The 22378-nt window shown below is 33.7% G+C and overlaps 1 protein-coding gene across 1 annotated transcript in view; it reads right to left on the bottom strand.

Moving 5' to 3' along the window:
- Positions 1-275: 275 nt before the first annotated feature.
- LOC149075509 (26S proteasome regulatory subunit 6B) overlaps positions 276-22378 on the bottom strand; it is a 37905-nt gene continuing 15802 nt past the window's right edge. The window contains exons 3-9 of the mRNA XM_089242874.1: positions 18313-18499; positions 16661-16807; positions 12049-12252; positions 10596-10763; positions 3368-3444; positions 710-934; positions 276-516 (exon numbers count right to left, since the gene is read on the bottom strand). Coding sequence (XP_089099000.1) covers positions 403-516; positions 710-934; positions 3368-3444; positions 10596-10763; positions 12049-12252; positions 16661-16807; positions 18313-18499 — 1122 coding nt within the window. The 3' untranslated portion in view covers positions 276-402. The remainder of the gene's footprint in view (positions 517-709; positions 935-3367; positions 3445-10595; positions 10764-12048; positions 12253-16660; positions 16808-18312; positions 18500-22378) is intronic.

Genomic DNA, 22378 nt, shown 5'->3' with positions numbered 1-22378 from the left:
TCTTGACCACCGCCCCCCCAAAAAAACAAATACATTTATCGCATTTATTTAAATATTAATTAATGTGTAAATAATTAAAATATGAATCTTATCTCTCATTTACTCGTATTACATCATGCAAGTAAAAAAAAAATTCATATAGTTCAAAATTGCGTGAAATAACAAAAGTACCTGATTTAAATCAGGATTCGAATAGCTTAAATCAAGCTACCCTGGATCTTACTGTATGTGTATGAATATATACAAATTTCTCCCATAATAAACTAACTTTAAACTTGTGAATATATTGAACTTTATTTTAAAAAAAACATCAGCACACAATTGCTACCAAAACATTCACCAGAGCAAAAGTCTTCACACACACTTTGATTCGTAACCGAATAAGAGTTCTGCATATGAACTTTACTTGTAGAACTCGTGTTCAGATTCATCTTTCTTAGTGTTGTTCTTATAACCCTTTTCAAAGTCCTTTGCAAGAACAACATATCTATTTTCCCGCACTGCATGCATACCAGCCTGAAATGAAATTTTAAGACAATGATTAATAAACAAAATTTATCATACAGACATTCAATGTCCTCAAAAGGTATTCACCAAAACAAAGGTTCCAACTGAGATAGTATATCCAAAGTGTCAGCAGTTATGAAATACTTTAAATTAATGACAAAATCAAAGTATGATAACAATAATGAGTGCATGTAAAAATTACCTCTTGACAAATAGCATTGATATCTGCACCAGATATTCTGTCGGGACGAGCAACATAATCTTCCAAATCGACTTCATCGCTCAGATTCATTCTGGTTGTGATGGTTGAGAAAATGAGACGCTTCTGCCTGCGATCCGGCAAGGGGAACTCAATTTTTCTGTCCAGTCTACCAGGTCTAAGCAAAGCGGGATCCAGAGTATCTGCCCTGTTAGTGGCCATGATGACCTAACATACAAAAAAAATGTATAAAAAAACCAGAATCACTCTGCATCACAATTCACGCATTGATCATATTACAGTTGATGCTCTTTATAATGCAAATACACAAATACAAACACAAAGGCTACCCTAGGCAAATTGCCCACCGAGGTGAAACTTCATTCCATAGAATACAGATAATATACAGTGGAAATCATGTAACGATACTCTTTGAACCATGAAAATTACCATTGCACCTCTACAATTCATTATATTGAGTGGCAGCAGTAGACTATCGGCATTTCCTATATATATATAGTTTACGCAGACCCTAATAATTCTCCAAAAGACCAGAATGTGTCATATAGAATGATTGGTTCATATTGTGCCTTGAACAAGAGAGTTCCACACCCAGACACAATGATTTTTTTGCGTCGAACACAGAGAAGCACTCATCTCTAAATTTGGACATAGAAAGATGGTGGCATTCCACACTGAAGCAGACTTAACACATTCTCAAACCTGTTTCAAGAAGGTAACTGAAGTAGTAAAAATGCATGCATCGCAAATCTGGTTGCATGCAATCTCATGAACATACAGGAACACCAGGTAATGGGGTGTGTGTGTGTGTGCACATGCATCCTTTCACATATACAGGTGGTCTGCAAAGCTAGTCCATTTTATCTTGGTACCATCACGAGTTTACCCATAATAGTCAATACTATACACACGACTGACTTTTGGCATGCTTTCCATCTAAATTATAAAACTTGTCTCGAAGGCTACTGGTGCATGAATCAATTCCTTGAACATCTATTTGACCCGCATGGACCCACAGGTTGCAAATCAGGAGTAAGGGATAAAAATAATTGCAGAAAAAAATATACGAAAAATGTTTTGTCTGTAAAATTCAAACACGATGAAATTGAATGGCCTAATTTTCTAAAGAAACAGTAATTTTTGATGCTGTGATCTACTAGCTGGGAACCAGAAAAGCAATGGAAATGTCAGTTTATAAAGTGGAGCCCAGGTTAAATTTTATTGACTAAGTTGTGTCTATTTTTCACCATATTACTTATGATGGAGACAAATCTGTGACTTTTCTGGGTCATTTTATTGGTGTGGCTTATACACCGGAGTCTTGTCCCTGGTGGGGCCCATGAAGCAGCAAAGTTGACCATTATGTTGGTCCTTGAAGAGTGAGAAGTCAGCCACCCCTGGTATAAGCTTGCTATAATAACTTTTCCTATTTCGTCAAAAACAGACATATTGAAAAGAAAATACATAACATGGTTATAATATCAAAACATTTGGGAATTGATTTTACGGTTGTTGTAACAAAATGGTTGCTATGATGCCTGGTCAAGCAAGCATCTTGTATTATTTTAGTTATAATGTGAGTATAGAAAATAATAAAATACAAACACAATGATATTTTTTCATCGGGTCTTAACAAATCCCAGGCACCAGGTCATCATGGTAAACTAGAAATTGGGCATTGCTTTCAAACTTTCAGGACACAAAATTCTCTGGGTTTTATTACAGTGCATCTTTTAACACTGGAAGAATTGTGGATATTGTGTTGCATTTATACGAGGCAGCCTTCTTGTTGAATGAATGTTTACGAAAAAGTACCAATTTTCAACATGAAAACATGTCTATTGTCAGTATATCCTCTTCCTTCTTTATTTTAAGAAAAGTGATTCATCATTAATGCGTATTTTAAGAAAAGTGATCATCATTAATGCGTATTGGATGACATATGTTGTGGTCAAAAACTTTTGTATCCTGATTCTGTGATACCCACTGAGCTTGAGAAATGGCGGTAGTAGGCACAATCACACACAGATGTTAAATCATACAGCATGTTGTGTCTCTTGTCATTACAAGCTGATTATGCCAAATTATCCAATATCAAATACACTCTGGGAGGGGATTTCATTCATTTTCAGGATTAAAAAAGTGCAGGACAGAACTGAATTTGGATGCTAATGGATTGAATGATCATTGCAGGCCATTACATCAGATGAAAACAAAACTTGGTATAAATATAAAAACATTTGAGACTCAACCATACCAGTCATTGTAATACTATAGCAGGTTTGTTGTGACAAACAATTGTACATCATTCACATTACTACCAGATAGATATAGCAGATACCAGAAAAATTGATAGCAAATTAATAAAATTTATTACTCTAAACAAATTTAAATTTTCTGTGGATTTAAAAGTCATTAAAAGAATTCTCAGAAAATTTCAACAATTTATGAGCTTATAATAGCATGAAAATATGCCTCACACAACTCAATTTTTAAAACTATGTTATGTTCAAACTCTGAGATTCTTCCTTGCTCTTTCAAGACTGTTTCAAACATCAATTTCAGTAAATATAATATTTGTATAATGAATTTGATTTATTTAGTAAATCACAAAATTAATGATATTGAAGGAATACATACCTTAACGTTAGTAGTCTGATCAAAGCCATCCATCTGATTCAACAGCTCAAGAAGAATTCTTTGAACTTCCCTATCAGCTATCAAAAGAATGAGATTGAATGTTGAGAATTTATCATATGGTAGTTAATTTCATCACAACAATCAGAAACTTACAATTTAATTAATAATGAATTGGTGAAATTTTAATGACTAATACTAATTATGAAATCTATAAAACAATTGTAATTATTGATTTAATGCATTAAGATTATTTTACGCAGTAATTTTAAATAATTAAGAACAGATTTATAATAATAACAATAAACCTCCAGCCAAGGGCAGCTTTTGAATTTTTATGTACGTAATTACGGGATATTTTCATCTGCTACGTGCATAGAGCGCAATATTAGCATGGCCCACAATTTTTTACAGAAAATGTGAAACATGATATGAGGCCATATCCATGGCTAGAGGGTTAATGCTAAATTATTTGTTTTAATCAAGGCCCAAATATTGCCAAACAATTTGTCATTATTTATTATTATCAGGGCTAGAATTTTTATGAACTAAAAACTAGACACTGCTATGAATTGGTTAAAAAATCTGAATTCGGGTCTTTTAAACAACCTGTAATCATGTTGGGTTTTTAGCATAGCCACTAAAAATTGATAAAATAATAATTATTATTATGTACATTTGATCTCTAGAACTCAAGTTCTAAACATCAAAAGAACTAATTATTAAAAGAAAGAGATTTTGATCTCGTCAGATAATATTGCGATTATGTAGTCAATACTATTCTCATTCATGTTCACAAAATGCCACAAAAACTTTGAGAAATGATTTTGCAGTTGCCAGAACTTTGGCAATGTCTACATATAAAGAAAAGTTTTAATTTTTTTTTTCATCATTAAAAAGTTCATAAAATAATAATGTACAAGTATTCACGGATTCAATGAATTTAAACAATGAGGAAGGCAGCTTACATACAGGGTGTTCTGTTAATGGGCTGACAAACTTAGAGAGTTATTAGACATCAAAAGGAACAAAAATTGCAATGGAACATGGTGTTGGAAACCATGTTGAGAGGGTGAAAATCGCAAAAAACACATGCAGGTTTTGACTGTTTTATTTACTGATGAGGCCATCTATACGTGAGAACATATTGTCAACACACATTATGCACACATGTGGTGATGGATAATCCCAACGCCAGTGTCCCATGGAAATCTCAACAGAGGTTTAGTGTCAACGTGTGGGCACGAATCCTCAGTGATTATCTCTTAACGCCATACTTGCTGCCTGAACACCTGAATGGAGCAACGTACCTAGTTTTTCTGCAACACGTCCTCCCGGAATTGCTGCAAAGTGCACTGTCCGCAGTGCAGCGAGGCACGTGGTTCATGCATGATGGTGCCCCTGCACGTTTTTCCCGCGAGGTGTGAATTACCTTGATGCAGGGCTCCCACTCAAAAAATGAGAAAAAGTAGGAAAATGCAAGACTAAAAAGTAGGATGGGAGAGGGTAACCCCCTTAGACAACATAATCATAGCATAATGGAAAAAATCCCTAAAAAAATTTTTTTTTGCAAAAAAAAAAAAAAATTTTCAAATAATTAAAAAAAAATTTAATTTTGAATTAACTTTTTTTTTCATAACACTCAGTTTCCTATAAGATTGACTCAAGCCAAAACAAAATGACAAATGACTTGGTTACAAAACCAATTTTTGGCCAAAACAATACACTAGCAACCACAAATAATTCTTTGCTGTCTCTCCCCATACATATTACATTCTTTTTTGGAGTCTTCCAAAGTGCAGAGCTTGTCAACTCTCTTCGACAACGCACAGCAAATTTTGAAAATGTACGTATTTTAAGAATGACGCTCCTTCGAGACCACTTTCAGAAGCACAGTGCAAAATGTGTAGATTACAAGATCCGATGTAAATAAGGCAAGGTGAACCAGGTAGTTTTACTGTGCTGTCCATCATTTTTTAAAGGGATTTGTTGACATTTTACTGTTCAATATGCCAGTGTAATCATTTTTGACAAATGAAACACTTCCATTTCTAGCTATTTGCTGAACATTGTAAATATTGTTTATGCCTCTTCATGCCTTAAAAATACATAAAACTGAATGCTATTGGGGTATCAGAATCACCAAACCTGGAATAGGCATATGTATCCAACTGCTTTGAAATGCAAACTGTTGTTTCACCTATTTGCACTATAATTTTGAATGCTGAATGTTAGTTACTGTACAAGACAATGAAGTAATAAAAAAAATTATTTTTCCATCCAGACAGAAGTTTTTAATGACTACTATACTTGTTGAACCCTCAAACTAAGCAAATGAAAAATTAATCAACCAAATGGTTCACATAACCCCCCCCCCCCCCCAAATAACCTTAAAAATGATACAATTTCAGCTTTGGCAAATCATTAATTGCAGTCTTCAACATTTGTAATATTTGGCAATATATCAATGATTTCCTGCTCAATTAAAACCAATTACACAAATTTTGTCGATAGGATTTGATAAAAAGTAGGAAAAGTAGGACAAAAACTAGAAAGTAGGACAAAACCGAGAAAGTAGGACAAAACCGAGAAAGTAGGACAAAACCGAGAAAGTAGGACAAAAGTAGGACATTTTACTGAAAAGTAGGAAAAGTAGGACGAGTGGGAGCCCTGCCTTGATGTTATATAAACAAGGAGGTGGATTGGATACATTGCTTGGCCTCCACGTTTGGCAGATCTCAATCCATGACATTTTCCTATGGGGTCACCTTAAATCACTCATTCATGCGATGCCTGTGGACACACTGGAGGATCTCATAGCACGGATTACCGTTGCTGCGGCAGACATCAAAAGCATACCTGGTTTCTTCGAGCATGTCCAGGAATAGTTTTTATGTCGTTGTAGACTGTGCAATGATGTCAGCGGCTGCCACTTCCAACAACTCTTGCAATAATTAATCAAATAAATATTTTTGTCGTTTCAGCGTGATGTTGAAACCTGCATGCGTTTTTCGTGATTTTCACCCTCTCAATGTGGTTTGCGACACACCATGTTCTATTGCAATTTTTATTCTTTTTGTCTACTAACAACCCTCTGAGTTTGTCAATCCATGACCAGAACACCCTTTATATATGGTGAAACCTCTATAACGGACACTCCCCATTTTCAATCACCTTCTGTTAATGAACACTTTTAAAGTCTATGGAACAGAGCCTCGATGTATTTTGCTGTATATTGATGGACATTACCCGTTACCAACAAAATTTTTTAGCACCCATTAGCACAATGGTGTAGGTTATTGAGGGATTCCACAGTAACAATAGCTTGTTCGGAACTCTGCCACGAAGCTGAGCTGAAAGAGATCTCTGCAACGGGATAAGTCCAGTGGCAAAGTTCTGACGTTCATTCATTCAGTAACAACAGCTTGGTCAATAACATTTAAAGATACCATTGAGTGCATTGTGTAGAAGGGTGGATCAAAAAATCGAAATGTGGATAAAAGAATCAGCTTGGGGTGCAAAAGTTGTCTTTTAAGCATACTAGCATAAATACAAAAATTTTTCAACTTCAATTAATTTCTTCCGGTGCCCCGAGACAGTTAAATATTTGCCAAAAATTAATTTTTATGCAAATTTTGAATAAAAAATGAGTTGAATAATCAATTTTACAGGAAAATAGAATAGGCAGAGAATGAAAAATCATTTATTGTTTATTATTGAATGTATAAAATTATTTAGTATAGTGTTGGAAGGAATGGTGAAAATATTCATGCCATACCCAAGCAGTTGAAAGATGCATTTGCCTAGTTTCTGAGGCGTCAGAAAGTGTGTGTGGAAAAAGAGACACTGCTCCATATTGAATAGGATAAAATCAAAAAGCCATATCAAACGTTTTAATACCAAAAAGCATTACAACATTTAGAAATATGTAAATTTTCAAATTAATACAATTAAAAAAGCCATTATATAACTTCAATTTTTCTTATGATTTATTGCTTCGATTTTTAAATTTATACTTCATGTATTATAAAATTATTATTATTTGTAAGTTTATACTTTAATACCTGAATACTCTGCAAAATTTATAAACATTTTTCATTAATTTACAATTTTTAATACATTTTCATAAAAGTGTGAATTTTTAACTATTTTTAGGGAACTTGGGCCACCAAAAGATATGAATGGATTTCAGTAAAAAGAAATTATGCAAACTAATATGCCCAAGACTGAACTTTCCCACCCCATGTCAAAAGTAATTTAAAAATATTTTCAAGAAAACGTCAATTTTAGTTAGTTTTGGGGCACTTGGCCACCAGAAGATATGAATTTCAATAAAAAAATTATGCAACATATATATATATCCAAGACCCAACTTTCCCACCCACGCCATAAATAATTTCGAAAATTTTTTTATAAATTTTCATCAAAATGTCAATTTTTAACTAGTTTTGGGGCACCAGAAGATATGAATGGATTTCAATAAAAACAATTACGCAAACTAATATACCCAAGACACAACTTTCCCATCCTATGCAAAAAGTAATTTCAAAAAAAAATTTTCTTATACTTTTCGATCCCCCCTACTGTGTAGCCCCTTTTAATACAAGAATCCTCTAAAATGAATTTGAATATTCTGCAGTCTGCAATGATAGCCATAGCTTATGTGGAAATAAATTTTTAAAATGCTCTCTATTTGTAGAATGTTGGTTCTTTATAATCAAAAAAAAAACAAACTTTGAAACAGAAAGAAAAAAAAACCTACAATAAGCTTTGGGTTGGAAGTGGCAAAATATGAGCCCTATTTCTCATGACAAAAGCAGCCATGTTTACATATTGTTAAAACAGTCTTTGAACTTGCGAGTGCACGAATACAGTACAGGGAAACTATATTTCTTAATTTTTAGCTTTCTTAGATTTTTTGAAGAAAAAAACTATTTCAGAAAAAATAAAATGGACAACTTCACTTCCTTCATTAAAACACTTCGATTTTGAATTGAAATGCACTTCAGTTTCATTACTTATGATTAGAGATGCGAAGAATATTCAGTTACTATTTAGTATTCAACCTATTAAGCTCTTTCGCTGAATGTTGCTTAGGTATTTGGCTGAACATCTGTGTAAATCTAAGTACATCAAACTAATTTTAAAAAAATATACTGATTGGAATTTTTCGCATAAATTTGAAATTTACTGATTAAATTTTATTGTGTGGTGTATATCTGTGCGGTTACATCACGAGTGAATTTCTAAGATAGGGAAAATATGAAACTGAAAACAGAATCCTACACAGCAATAAGGTAAAAATTAACATGAATTACACAAGTTTACTACTGAAGGATGTAAATAGACAAGATACTGTAATACTTTGGCTAATCAATGCCTCAACTTATGAATTTTTCAGAAAAAAAAAGTTTTTTTCAAAAGTTTTTTTGTCACAGATGCATCAAGAACTAAATTTTTATGCCAATCAAAATGAATCCAAAGAGTAACTCACTCAAGCCAGATTTATGTTTTTCCCATTTTGGAATCGCTTCCTATAGATACCCTTGTCTTTCAGAAATATTTGAAGCCATCTGATAATGAATGAATTAAGCTAAGGGAAAATGCATTTACAAAAAAAGCCTTGGACTTGAATGGTTTCAGTGCATACAGCAATTCTTAATACCAAACTGAACAATTTCTACATTATACAAATACAAGACCAAAACAGGCAAAATGGCCAACAAGGTGGTGGAAAAAAATGCCCATGACAAATATGGATGCCAGGATAACATTCCAGGAACTCATTTTTTCCATCTACATGTAAGAGAGAAATGAGCTGAATATATCACATAGCCCACTACCTCTCACACTCATTTTTTTTCACTATGTCTCCCAAACTAGAATGCAAAGCATATGTAGGAAGCTATCGAGCAGTTGCTGAAAAGGAAAAGATGTATCGTGACTTTGTGCTCGAGTAACGAGCGACTGTTTGAGAACGTTAATTCAAAGAGTAATAGGGAGGAGAATTGATTGAGAAATATGGAGTAAAGTGGTCATATTGAGGCTATGCATGTTAACGTTCCAAGTTTGAATAAAGTTTGCTTTTGAAATAGTTAGAAAAAGCCCAAAATACTTTGATTTGAAGCCGCTGCCATATCCTTGGGAGCCAACACATACATGGTGCCAAATAAAAATATGTCCAGTTTTTTATCTTGCTTTAAATTTTCCTTTATTCAATTGTGAAGTTGTTTATCTCAGAATTTGGTCAGTATTTATCTTTTTCACAGTGCCTCTTAGTGTTTTACTAAAGTTGCTTTGAAATTTTTCGGACAGTTCCTAGAATGATTTGAAACTATTTTCTATAGAAACTTATGGAAAATCAGGTTTGGACTAATGAATGCAATTCTGGAACAAATCATATTATAATATTAGCCCAAGTTTCACTGTATTAAGTTACTGAAAAACGCAAAAGAGAAAAGTCATCTAAAGAGGAAAAACAAGAAGATGAGTCATAAATTTTGATGCTTTACTAATTGGGAGTAAATAATAGTTGAAATTTTCTTAATTAGATGTGAAATTGTAACAAGCATTTAAAAAAATTGATTCTTTGAAACACAACATTAATATCTGATTTTTAAATATAATTGTCTCATTCCGTGGCAATAAAAATCTTCCAATCACATAATTATAGTGCAATTTCAATCATTTTAAATTTTCAGTAATTTCATTTTCAATTAAAAACACTAATTTTATTTATAATTGTAATGAATTTTAAGAAAATTGATATTCTGCTGCCAAATATTTGGTGTTCGGCCAAGACATTAACCAAATATTTGTATTCAACCATTCGGTCAAAATCAAACTTTGTCCCATCCCTAATTATGATGGTACAAGAGAACAGCTGCTTGATATTTGAGCCTTGTTAAGCCTTTTAATGTGGTTTTCATATCAACTATTAGTTCAAATATTGAATCTGTAATTCTAAATGCAATACAATATAATATAAGACAGAGATTACTAATCTTGATACACTTAAAGAACCTTTGAAACAATATTGATGTTCTATTAAAAATCCTATGCTGATGTAAGACAATGAATAGAATTGATAAAAGAAATGGCCAAAACGAGAATGACAAATTATGCACACGATATACACATATTATTGTATGCATAATTAAACAAAGATTCAAGAGGTATAAAATGGAAACAATTAATAATCTTTCAAAGAATTATATTTCTGTGTTCTCACCTCCAGTTTGAGCATCAAATCGTTTTGTGGCAATGGCATCAATCTCATCTATGAAGATTATGGCTGGAGCATTTTCTCTGGCTAAACGAAACACATCTCTTACCATACGTGGTCCTTCACCGAGATATTTCTGAACAAACTCAGAGCCCACAACACGAATGAAAGCAGCTAGAAAAATAACCACAAACATTAATATAGTTCTGGAAATAACATATTTTCATAAATTCCAGAAATGAAAAAAAGAAAAAAGAATTCAACTGATGCGAAATGTTTCAACTTGATTGTAAAAAAACAGAAAATACAACCAAATCAAATACATTTCTAAACAAAACAATACCCGTGGCACTACAATGCCAAGGAAAACCAAATCTACTGGAAGAATTCAATCATTAGTTCTTTACCACTAAAGATTTTATAAGATAATAAAAAAATTACAATCTAGCAAAGCATTTCAATGAAAGTCTGGTTTATAACAAATAATTAATTCTGATAGGAGTGTTGTAATAAAGCAGGTGTACATAAACGAAAATGCAGCTAGTAGTTAGCTATAAACTGACTGATTGACTGAGGTAGATATACTTTTTCAGGGCGTACCGAGTCTTTAAGACTCCCATAAGCTTCCCTATTCGATGCTGCTCCCTACAAGCTGGATGAAGTTCAGAAACTGTATGTGGTGTGTGAGTGTACGTGTATAAGAGGCGTGTTAAAAAAGATAATAAAATTTACAATCTACGCTGTACTCAGAGAGTAAGTATATGTCAAATTAATTGAGATCATTTTAGAAAATATGAATTCGATAAGTTGTGGCTTACTTATCACAAAAATTTGGAATTTGTTAGCTATAAAAATTAGAATTAGTTAGTTATTATAAAAGTGTATATTATATATCAAATAAAAAACAGTCTTCAACATAGGTTGAATTGAAAAAGATGCCTATGTAGTTTACATACACTGTGAAAATCTCAATTTTTCTGGCTGGCAAGTGGTATGAATAATGCAGCCACACATCCATGTTTATGCAAAACAATGATTGATATTTAATCGCTTGCTTGGGAATACAAAATGCTTCTTTTATCTTGTCAGATAAAAATACGCACCATTTATTCTTTATTTTTATTTTATTTTTTTTTAACTGTCCATTATAATTATGTTCTACTGTACCTATACCATAAATTCCTACATATTATCTGCAGCTTTTCTTTTGAGACACATTTGAATAAAAATAAGTAATAAAAAATTTTATACCAACTATATTTAGCATGCCATATATTAATTTATTATTTCTTTCAAGGTATCAGATAGCATATAGAAGTGAGTGAGTAGAAGGATCAATGTTTTTCCTCAAACCCCATTCCCTACGATTTCATTAGCTGTGATCATGTAGATTATAGGTAGGAAATTACAGAAGCAATAATACAAAAATATTTTTAACAATCATAGATGGATAATTAACCTGTGGTATGATGGGCAACAGCTTTAGCAAGCATGGTTTTACCACAACCAGGTGGGCCATACATGAGAACTCCTCTAGGTGGGTCAATGCCTATCTGCTTGTACAGCTCAAAATGAGTAAGTGGTAGTTCAACTGCTTCTTTTATTTCTTGCTTCTGAATATCCAAACCTCCAATGTCTGCATAAGTTACTTCAGGCTTTTCATCTGGAAAAAAATGATTGGCAGTATTATTAACAAAAACTGGGATAGCATAACCTACATATACTGTAAAGAAAAACCAAGTGGCATAATTTCATTATTCACTTTTAATAGAATTATCAGGGTTGGTAAAAAAACCAGGTTTTTTTGTTTTTGTTTTAAATAGCATTAACATTAAAAACAATAAAATTTCTGAAAAATCATTTAAGCTTCCAATAACTAATTAAAATAAAATGTTTAGTTATTAATGGTAATTAACACTATTCCCATATTAATAAATATTTCTTACATTTTAACAAAAACCAACTTTTGCAACTTAATTATTTTTTGCTTAACTCAATGGATTACTGTGTTTGAAAATTCTTTTATTATTATTATTATTAATCATATAATATAAAGATATTTTCTCCAGTTACTTTCAGTATGCTTAATTAGGAAGCTATTTTGCAAAAACTACAACCTCTGACAATAAAGTTCGGTGAATGAAGTCAGAATGGCCGATCTGGCAACACTGATGAAGCAAAATGCTGCACATGCGTAGTGGCAAGTGTTGACCATCTGCCGCCACAGTTGTTCAGTTGAGCGTCATTTGTGTTCCGTGAAAGACTTGTTTTACAAATTGCTTGTTTACTGTGTTGGTTCTTAACTGAGAACAAGAAAATGAACGAACAAAAGATCAATTTAAAGTTTTGTTTTAAGCTTGGCAAGACACTGAAAGAAACTCACGCGATGCTGGTACGTGTTTATGAAGATCAAGCACTGTCCATGAAGTGTGTGTACGCGTGGTTTGCCCGTTTTAGAGAAGGCCGGGAAAGTGTTTCTGACAACCCCCATAGCGGAAGACCGGCGACCTCCGTCAGTGACGAAAACAATCACGAAAGATCGTCGATTAACTGTGCGCATGATAGCTGATGAACTGCAGATTAACAGTGAACACGTGCGACAAATCGTTACCCAGAATTTAGGGATGCAAAAGGCGTGTTGTCGTCTTGTGCCACATCACTTGACTGACGATCAGAAGCAGGCACGTTTACAGGCTTCACAGGATTTTGTCAAAACGGCGGATGCAACACCAAATTTCTTGAACTGTATTGTCACTGCGGATGAGTCCTGGTGTCTCAGGTACGACCCTGAAACGAAACGGCAAAGCATGGAATGACGTTCTCCTGCATCACCTCGTCGGAAAAAGGTCGGAGCAGAAAAATCACGCATCAAAACGATGCTTATCACCTTTTTTGATAGTCACAGCATTATCCACAAGGAATTTCTACCCGAGGGAACGACGATGAATGCTGCAAGGTACATTGAAATTTTGACCCGTTTCATGAAACTTTGTGTACACAGAGTACGACCTCAGTACGCACAACAAGGTTCATGGTTTCTTGTTCACGACAATGCTCGCCCTCACACAGCCAATATCGTCAAACAGTTCTTGGCAAAAAAAGGGAGTGGTGCAAATTGAACATCCACCATACTCGCCAGATCTCAATCCTCCAGACTTCTTCCTATTCCCACGACTCAAACTCGCTTTGAAAGGAAAGAGATTTGACGTTATTCCTGACATCCAACAACACGTGATGAGGCTTTTGAACTCCATCCCAAAAGAAGACTTCTTGCAAAGTTTCCAGGACATGCATAGATCTCAGCGGTGCATAGTAATGGGAGGTGACTGTTTCGAAGGACAGTATGGTAACTTTCGTTAACATTTCATCTACGTTAATGTTACAGGACTATTCACCGAACTTTATTGTCAGAGGTTGTATAATAAAAATTAGATGAATATAATATATTCAATGAAGCATAAATAATGCAGATTAATTAACGATGATTTACGATATACAGGGTTTATATAATTAAGGTTCTGATTTCAAAAACTGATTGTCACAATGACTTGAAAATTGACATGAATATTTCTGAAGAAATTAAATTTTATTAAGTAAGGGGGAAAAAAGACTTTAAAATGTAAAATTAATGACATCCTCCAACACATGGAAAATTTGCTTGCAGAATGGAAACAATAGCCAGTCATGACAAAATGATAACTTAATTATAGCATTACACGATTTCATAATTCATGGAAACATCACAAAAATAGAGAGAGTGAAGTAATTGAACAAATAACCAACTTACTCTAGAAATGTTAAATATGTTGTCCACCGTGTTCTGGCTATGAGGTGAAAGCACAAAAATTCTTGTTTAACAACAGATCAGAATATGTCATGGTCATGATGTGGATGCGCTTGCAATTCACCTTTATTAAACCAAATGCACCCCTACGTCAATATTCCTGAGGAACTTCTAATATATAGGGGATGCCCTGAAGCTTGCAATTCACCAAAGTTTGCAATCCGACCACTGTTCATAACATTTTGACAACCCACAGCCAGAAGTTGCAAGGGTTAAGGTCAAATGAACTGATGACCGGCCAGGTGTCGTGCAATCCTGTTATTGTCAAAACGGGTCTTCAGCAGCTGGTATTGCAATGTGCATCTCGATAGAAGTTGTTCTATACCACACTGATGCTGTGGAAGGGCCGAAATGATGTGGCTGCACACAATAGATTATGCTGGCCAAGTACAGCATCATCTACTTGCACATTTCTTTCGCCAAAGAAAATTCCATTGCTTCAAGAGTATCCATGCAAATTTCCAATCCATTCTGACCAGTACTTATTGTATAGTTTCAAAATCAAAACTTTAATTATAATCATCCTGTATATAGCTGATTATTTTTCATAAATCTGTTACTACTACTATACAGTAGAACTCTGATTAACTGGGCCTAACAGTGAAAGTATAAAAAAAACAACTATTGAATATTAAGACTAGGTGATATAGTGTGAGATGTGCTACTTCTTATGGGGAAAGGAAATGAAAATGTCTGTGAGGTAATGTAAGTACTAGTACATTAATCTTTGCGCTTTAGGGACAGCTGGTGTCTTTATTGGATTATAAGACCACCTGCCCCTAGCATGATGGTATCACTACTGTTGCTGCTGCTTTGTGAAGGGAAAAAGAAACCTTGTGAGATAATACACCACTACATTTAGATGTGTGATGCAATCCTTATTCATGAATTTGGTAAAGATATACCAGGTATACAATGTGAAATGCTGATTTTTTTTTCAAAAAAAAAACACGTTAAATTCGGAAGAATGATAAAAAGTGCTTTATTCAAAGCATGCTCCATTGCTTGTTATACATTTTTCCCATCTTTCCTGAAATTTGTGAATACCACACCAGTAAAAATCTTCCCCTTTTGCTGCGAACCATTCATCGAGCTATTTTTCACATCTTCGTACGAACCAAAGCGCTGCTCAGAAAGTGTGTGACCCATCAATGCAAACAAGTGGTAATTGGAAGGAGCTAAGTCTGGTGAGTAAGCCGCATAGGGTAGAACTTCCCAGCTGAGTGTTTCCAATGTACCACAAACCGCTTTTGCCATATGTGATGGAGCATTGCATATTGACCATTGAACATTATCAAGGAGCATTGCATATTGCCATGGAGCATTGCGATTGGAAACAGCTTGTTGACTAACGCCCAATTGCTCTGCGAGTTTTTTTTGTGTCTGTGTACTATCATCTTCATCCAACAATGCTTCCAATTCCACAATTTTTTTTTTTTTGGCGGTTTTCCACGTTTCCTCTCTGCAACATCGAAGTCACCACTTTTGAAACACCGAAACCATCATTCACACGTATCTTGCGATGGAGCATGTTTACCATAAGCTTCTCGAAGTAATCGGTATGATTCAGCAGCAGTTTTCCTCAAATGAAGACAAAAAAATTAATGCTGTCTGCGAATGCTCTTTGTTCGGTATAAATTTCGACATATTGAACACAACAATACAACACTATATACACACTTTACCAATTTATCACTCGTGCACGTCTGACACTTGTTGATGACACAACAAAATGGCACAGTGTCAAATCTTTATAGCGCAAACTGCATTGGTGCACCATCTGTTTTCTGAAATCCGCATTTCATACTTGTACACCTGGTATATATAGAGCATCAGAATGTAGCCAAAGATCAGAAAATGTGGTAAGAATGAGAAATTTTGGCTTCTGTATATAACTTTAAATAACTAAGATACTTCATATGAAAAAATATATATATTCAGACCACTTTTATGAGACTTTTGAAAAAAAAAACCACTTACACCATCTTATGCCATTTAAAGATATACCATCACAATATACCCCAAGAATATAAAATGTGATAAAAATTAAAAATTTTGATTAATAACGATCCAATATGATATTTTTCAAGGAAAAATTATATTTAGGCCACTTTTATTTGACTTTTTGAAAAAAAAAAACCACTTGGTTAAAATCGAACAACACTGAGAATTATATAATGCAAAACTCAAATGAGAGATTGAAATGCAAGAAGTATGTGAACATTACCAGCTCTGAGCATGGATATGCTGCTATCAGCTTCTGGAGGAAGAACATCAACCAAGGCATTACTGTGTTTGTGAAGAGCGACACTGGCACTAGGTTTTAGCAGTTCACGATCGATAGTGGATAAAATTCTCACATAATAATTTGATCCTAGAATATAGGAGGCATAAATAAAAACTGATGCGGAGATAACTTCTCTATGATCACAATCACACAATAGCTGTAAAATTCTAGGACAAGTATATGATATACACAGAACAGTACAACAAAATTCACATAACTGAATAGTTTCAGAGTGCATATGAAATTAGTTTTTCAGTTACTGCAGACCCTGCCTGGCAGCAAAGTAAAAAAGGCAGCCTAAAATCTTTATGTAAAGAGTATATCACATAATATTGATGGCCGGTTTAAAAGGGCAACTAAGAAATTTGTATTATTGAGTTATGCATGACATGAGAATGGTGGAAAGCACCTCTATATTTATTTATTTAAAATTATATTTCAAAACAGCAAAATCTCCCAATTCTGCTTGTATGCTCCCTATCATAATTAAATTTGATTTGATTCACATTCAGTTTCATATAAAATGAATCTCTAAATTGCAGAATTCTCAAAACATAGAATTTTGGCTTGTTGCCTTTTTGAACTGGGCCATCAATATTAATGTCTCAGCATTAGAATCGGAAAAAAAAAGTCATTTGTCCCACGGACCAGTGAATATGAGAACCTACTGGTCCACAGACATCATAAGTGATTCACTAACCGAAAAAGCTCTTCTGAATAATAATTAGTTTTCCTAAATATATTGCCAATTAGAAGAGTGATATATCACCAGGAGCGCAAAAATCAATAAAAAACAATTAGAACTGTAGTCAACCCTTATGAAGCTACCAGTGTTGATTCTGTGGTTTTATCAACAAACAAGTGTGGAGGTTTGAAGAGACATTCCTTTTTACATTACATTTTCAGAAAAAAATGTGCAAAAATACTTGCTATGAAAAAAATATATTCTGAATGTCTTTTTTTGCTAAAATTCAAACAGCAACATTGATTATGAAATAATTAAAACAACATATCTTCACATAAATGCACATTTTTTTTAGCACATTCAGCAAAAAAGACATTTTCAGGTGTCAAACTGACTGGTGACGTTTTTTGGTATTGGTCCCGTGGACCACTACAATGTTTTCCCTCGGTGGTCAGATTGTTTAACCACTGGTCTCGGACCAGCCGACCACCAATGATGTCAAGAATGCTGTTCCTATTGATATATATTCTATACTATTTAAATATATGAGAAAAAATGATTAATTGGGATAAAATTGAACATTTTATGCATGTTTTTATATTTTGAATTAAAATGCCCAGGCATAAAAAAGGCATGTCAACATACATTTTGGAATGAATCATGAAATGTTTTATGATTCATTATAGTATTTCCCATGTTCTTCTATCAGCAACAAGCTGTCAGAAATAAGAATAGCAGAAGTACCTGACCATATAGGATACATTAAATTCCAAGACTGACAAATCAAAAGATAAATGAGTGAAAAAAACAAGACTAGGCCTATTGATAAATAAATTGATAAAACACAGGGAAAATCTCAATAGTGAAATTTCTATGACATCCATGCATTAAAAATAGCATTGCTCACCTGTAGTAGAGCCCACTATACCAGTATTAGGATCAACAGCCTCTAGAAATTGTCCAATAACGAGAGGTACGCTCTGAATGCGCTTGACTTCTTCCTGGGCGTGCAAGTATTCTTTCTTGAGGTTTTTCTGCTCGTCTTTGATGTACTCTTCTTGTACTTCTAGGAACTCCAACTGTCTTTGAAGTTTCTTTCACAAATGAAAAATTTCAATATCAATTGTTTTTTCATCCAAAACTCAATAACATAGGTGCCAATTCACGGACTAGAAAAATCTGTAGTTTATCACGTGATGGCACATTCTGCATCAAAGCAAACATGTCAAATAAATAAAAGAAAAAAACTTTGACGATTTTTTTTTTTAAATTTCAATGGATGACCATATACAAGTCCCATTTTTCCAGGATGCATTTTTCACTGACCCAATTTTTTTAGCTATAATTAGCCACTTTGCTCGCTTTTAATATCATATTTGGTGACAACTACAGATTTTTCATACTTGAAATCGTGATTCCTCATATTTTTCCTAAGGAAATGGGGTCAGCCTGAAATTGCAAGGACTGAAAGTATTTTCTTTAGAGATTTTCCATTCAAACAAAGCTCAATAATCCCAATTTAGGGATTTTTCTATGAAGATACAAAAAATTAGAAGAATTAGATTTCCAACCGGAAGATTTTAATTAAGCTGAAAAATCGGAAGCATTGGCACCCATGAAATAAGATAAGTTTGAAATAGAAATTAATACTTAAAACAAAAAATTTCTGGAGAGAGACACTTTTTTTTAAATAGCCACATTTACAAATTGTTTTTTCTTCTATATATGATGCATTCCCAGAATCAACTTTAAGATAACACTTGACAACAATGAAATTGTGTCGACAAGAAAATATGCAAATTCAAATGATTTCGATCTGTTGAATATGATTATGAAAAGTTTTATTGGCTCTGGTTTGGGAGATATATCCCTCTGTTAAAACAGTTAAAAAGTGCTTCACAGGCATTATTATATGGCCAAAGAACTGGTGAGGACTATCAAACAATGTTACCAAGGAAAATTGTCAATCTTGATGCTGGCTGATCACTGCTAGACAATTGTAAGAGATGCTCCTTATGTCCAGTACAAGCAGAATGAGAAATGAAGTACATGTCAAACACCAATAAATGAAATATTGTGTGCTCTAATACATTTGTGTTTCTATGTAGCACTTGGGTTATGTTTTTATATATTTTAATGACATATCTCTATATATTTAAGAATTTTCTACATATGTATTATATTTTTTGCACATTTATCATGTTTCCTATATATTTATGTTGTGTTTCAAAATATTGTACTGCATTATTATGTGTAATAAATGTGTAATTTCCATGAAAATCATAGCCAATCCAGCTTTTTACGGTCAAAATATTATTCAGCACATAAAATTACATACATGAAATATCCCTATTTTTGTTTCGGATGCAGAACCTTTGCCAATTCATTTTTTAATTTTTTTTGTAATTAGAGCCACATTTGAGGTTGAAACTGAAAAGACGTTTCAATACCCCATTCGCATTGATGTAGCTTAATTATACTGAAGTTGATGTACTTAAGTGAATTCCTGGCTGCATTCCCTCCCCCCCCCCCAACTTATAAATCTATTCACTGACACAGATCAAGTTCATCAGAAATCAATGTACCAAACACAACCTCTTTAAGGGAGTGCGTACCCATAAGATAATTACGATGTTTGCTTAAATTACTAACAGCAGATTTTTATGCGATTGAGTGAATCTTCAATGGGGAGGAAATGTTGATCATTTTCCAGAGAGTATGAAGTTGATCAAGAACATGCAGGTGCTCACAAGCAATAGGCTGAAGATGCCTGCTTCAAATGTAATCAAAATCAAGTAAAGGGAGTAGAATTCATCACAGGTAAGATACTAATAGGGATAATAAATACTAATAGGATCACTTTATTCAGAAGTATAAGAAATAAATCTTTTGGGACTAAATTATAAAAAATTATAAATGAATCTTGCAAATTTATGATTGATGAATGAAATTAATTACACTATATACAGTAAAACCTCGTTAAGTCGTCACCCTGATAAGTCGTCACTCCGGTTAAGTCGTAATTTTTGTTCAGGCTCTTCCAGCTCTCATAGACCACAATGTTATCAAACCCTTGTTTACTCGTCGCTAATTTCGGTTAACTCGTCACTATGAAAAAATTTGAGAAAGAGGAACAGACTTTTTATGGCTCCCATTAAAAAAAAGAGCTTGTTAACAGCATTGCCATATGCTTAAAGTCATATTGCCATATGCTTCGTCATATGCTCTTCGTCATTGCCATATGCTCAAGTCACCATAAAATCGTATATACCCAAACGGAAAGTTTAAGTAACGAAAGTTACGCTGGAGAAAAGCATTTGCCGACTAAAGTTTTTGGAACGTTGAGGACTGTCCAAGCTAGATCTCATTTCTGCCTGGGCTCCAATGGAGAAACTGGACAAACCGCAAGACACCCAAGCTCTGTCGCAAGAAGCAACGTAAATACTTCGCATCTCCGGCAAAACCAAAATTTATTGATATGTCAAAGATTACATATAGTGCAAGGAAATCAAAAATTATGTAAATCAAAGAATCAAGTTAAAGTCAAAGTGCAACGGGCACGGATAATAAATAATTATAGAAAGCAGCATGGACTCTACTAATTTAGGGCTTAAAATTTAAACAAAATATCTTTATTGAAAGAAATTAGACATTCTTTCCCAAGTTGAGGTCTTATGTTTACTTTTTCCTGCCCAGGGCCCCTCGAACAAGTCAAAAGTGTTCGAGATTACTTTGTAGTTACATCATGAACTACTGATGAAGAATTCAAACACTAAAATAAAATTTGATGTATATGTAAAATTAATGTGCAATAGAGAGTTCTGTTATGAAGAAAAGCTACTTATATTCAAACAGTTGCTCTGTTAGTCTAAATTAAAAATTGCTAGTATAAATCAAAGTGTACAGTACATTTCATCACAATAATTTAAGTAATAAGAGATAAAAAGGTAAAAAATTGCTATAATTTTTTCTTTCGCAATCTATAAATTTCATTAATATTGTTATTTCGATTCATACTTTAATAAATGTCATATTACTTTAAATTTATCAATTTTCATAACATTGCACATTAAAACTGACGGAACTCCGCTTAAGCCGTCATAATTTTTCGATAACTTGAGGTGACGACATATCAAGGTTTTACTGTAGTTTATATCCCTATAATGCCTTCAATTATATAGGCCTACTTCTGACAATCAGATGAAGAATGGATCAGTTCAAGTGAAAAGGTGGATCTTTGTTCTCTCAAAGTTTCAGGGGGACTAATAACTCTTATAATGAAACATTTGAAATCCTAACTTTGTCTCCATAAATATATATATACGAGGTGATAATAAAAAAACTATCCCGACATATGGGTCCCTAACTATCATACCATTCACAGAAACTGAATGAAATTTTGGCATAAGGTATTTTGAGGTATGCGCTCAAAAATGATATGGAAAACAACAGTGTCACTCTAACAGTTACGGTTACAGTGAGAAAATTTCGAAAATATCAAATGGCAACACCAAGTTTTTGTATTGGAATGCGATCTCCATACTGAAAAACACTAAATAGCGTTGGAATCGCACCTGTAGTACGAAAATCCCCGGAGCTAGGCAAGGAAAAAGTAAAAAGGACTTTGCCGTGCACCAGAGCATTAATGTTTGTTTCATTCGTCACACCGTTTCTTCGGCTGAGATCCCAGCCTCATTAGTCCTCCACAAGGTCACGTGGAAAATTTGTGAAACACAATAAAATGCTTTATTTTATGCTGCTTCTCTGTCCTTATTGGTTGTCCTCACTTTTAGCCTATCTACTGCCGGTGATTTTCATGCTACAGTTGCCGTTCAAACGCTATTTAAGGTTTTTCACAATGGAGATCACATTCCAATACAAAAAACTTGGTGTTGCCATTTGATATTTTTGAAATTTTCCTCACTGTAACCGTAACTGTTAGAGTGACACTGTTGTTTTCCATATCATTCTTG

The sequence above is a fragment of the Pholcus phalangioides genome, unplaced genomic scaffold, assembly GCF_987345545.1.
Source record: "Pholcus phalangioides strain wild (caught in Gottingen) unplaced genomic scaffold, Ppha-v1.0 ptg000015l_1, whole genome shotgun sequence".
NCBI lineage: Eukaryota > Metazoa > Arthropoda > Arachnida > Araneae > Pholcidae > Pholcus > Pholcus phalangioides.
Note: the sequence above shows the minus strand (reverse complement) of the source record. Positions and strands in the feature narration are given on the sequence as shown.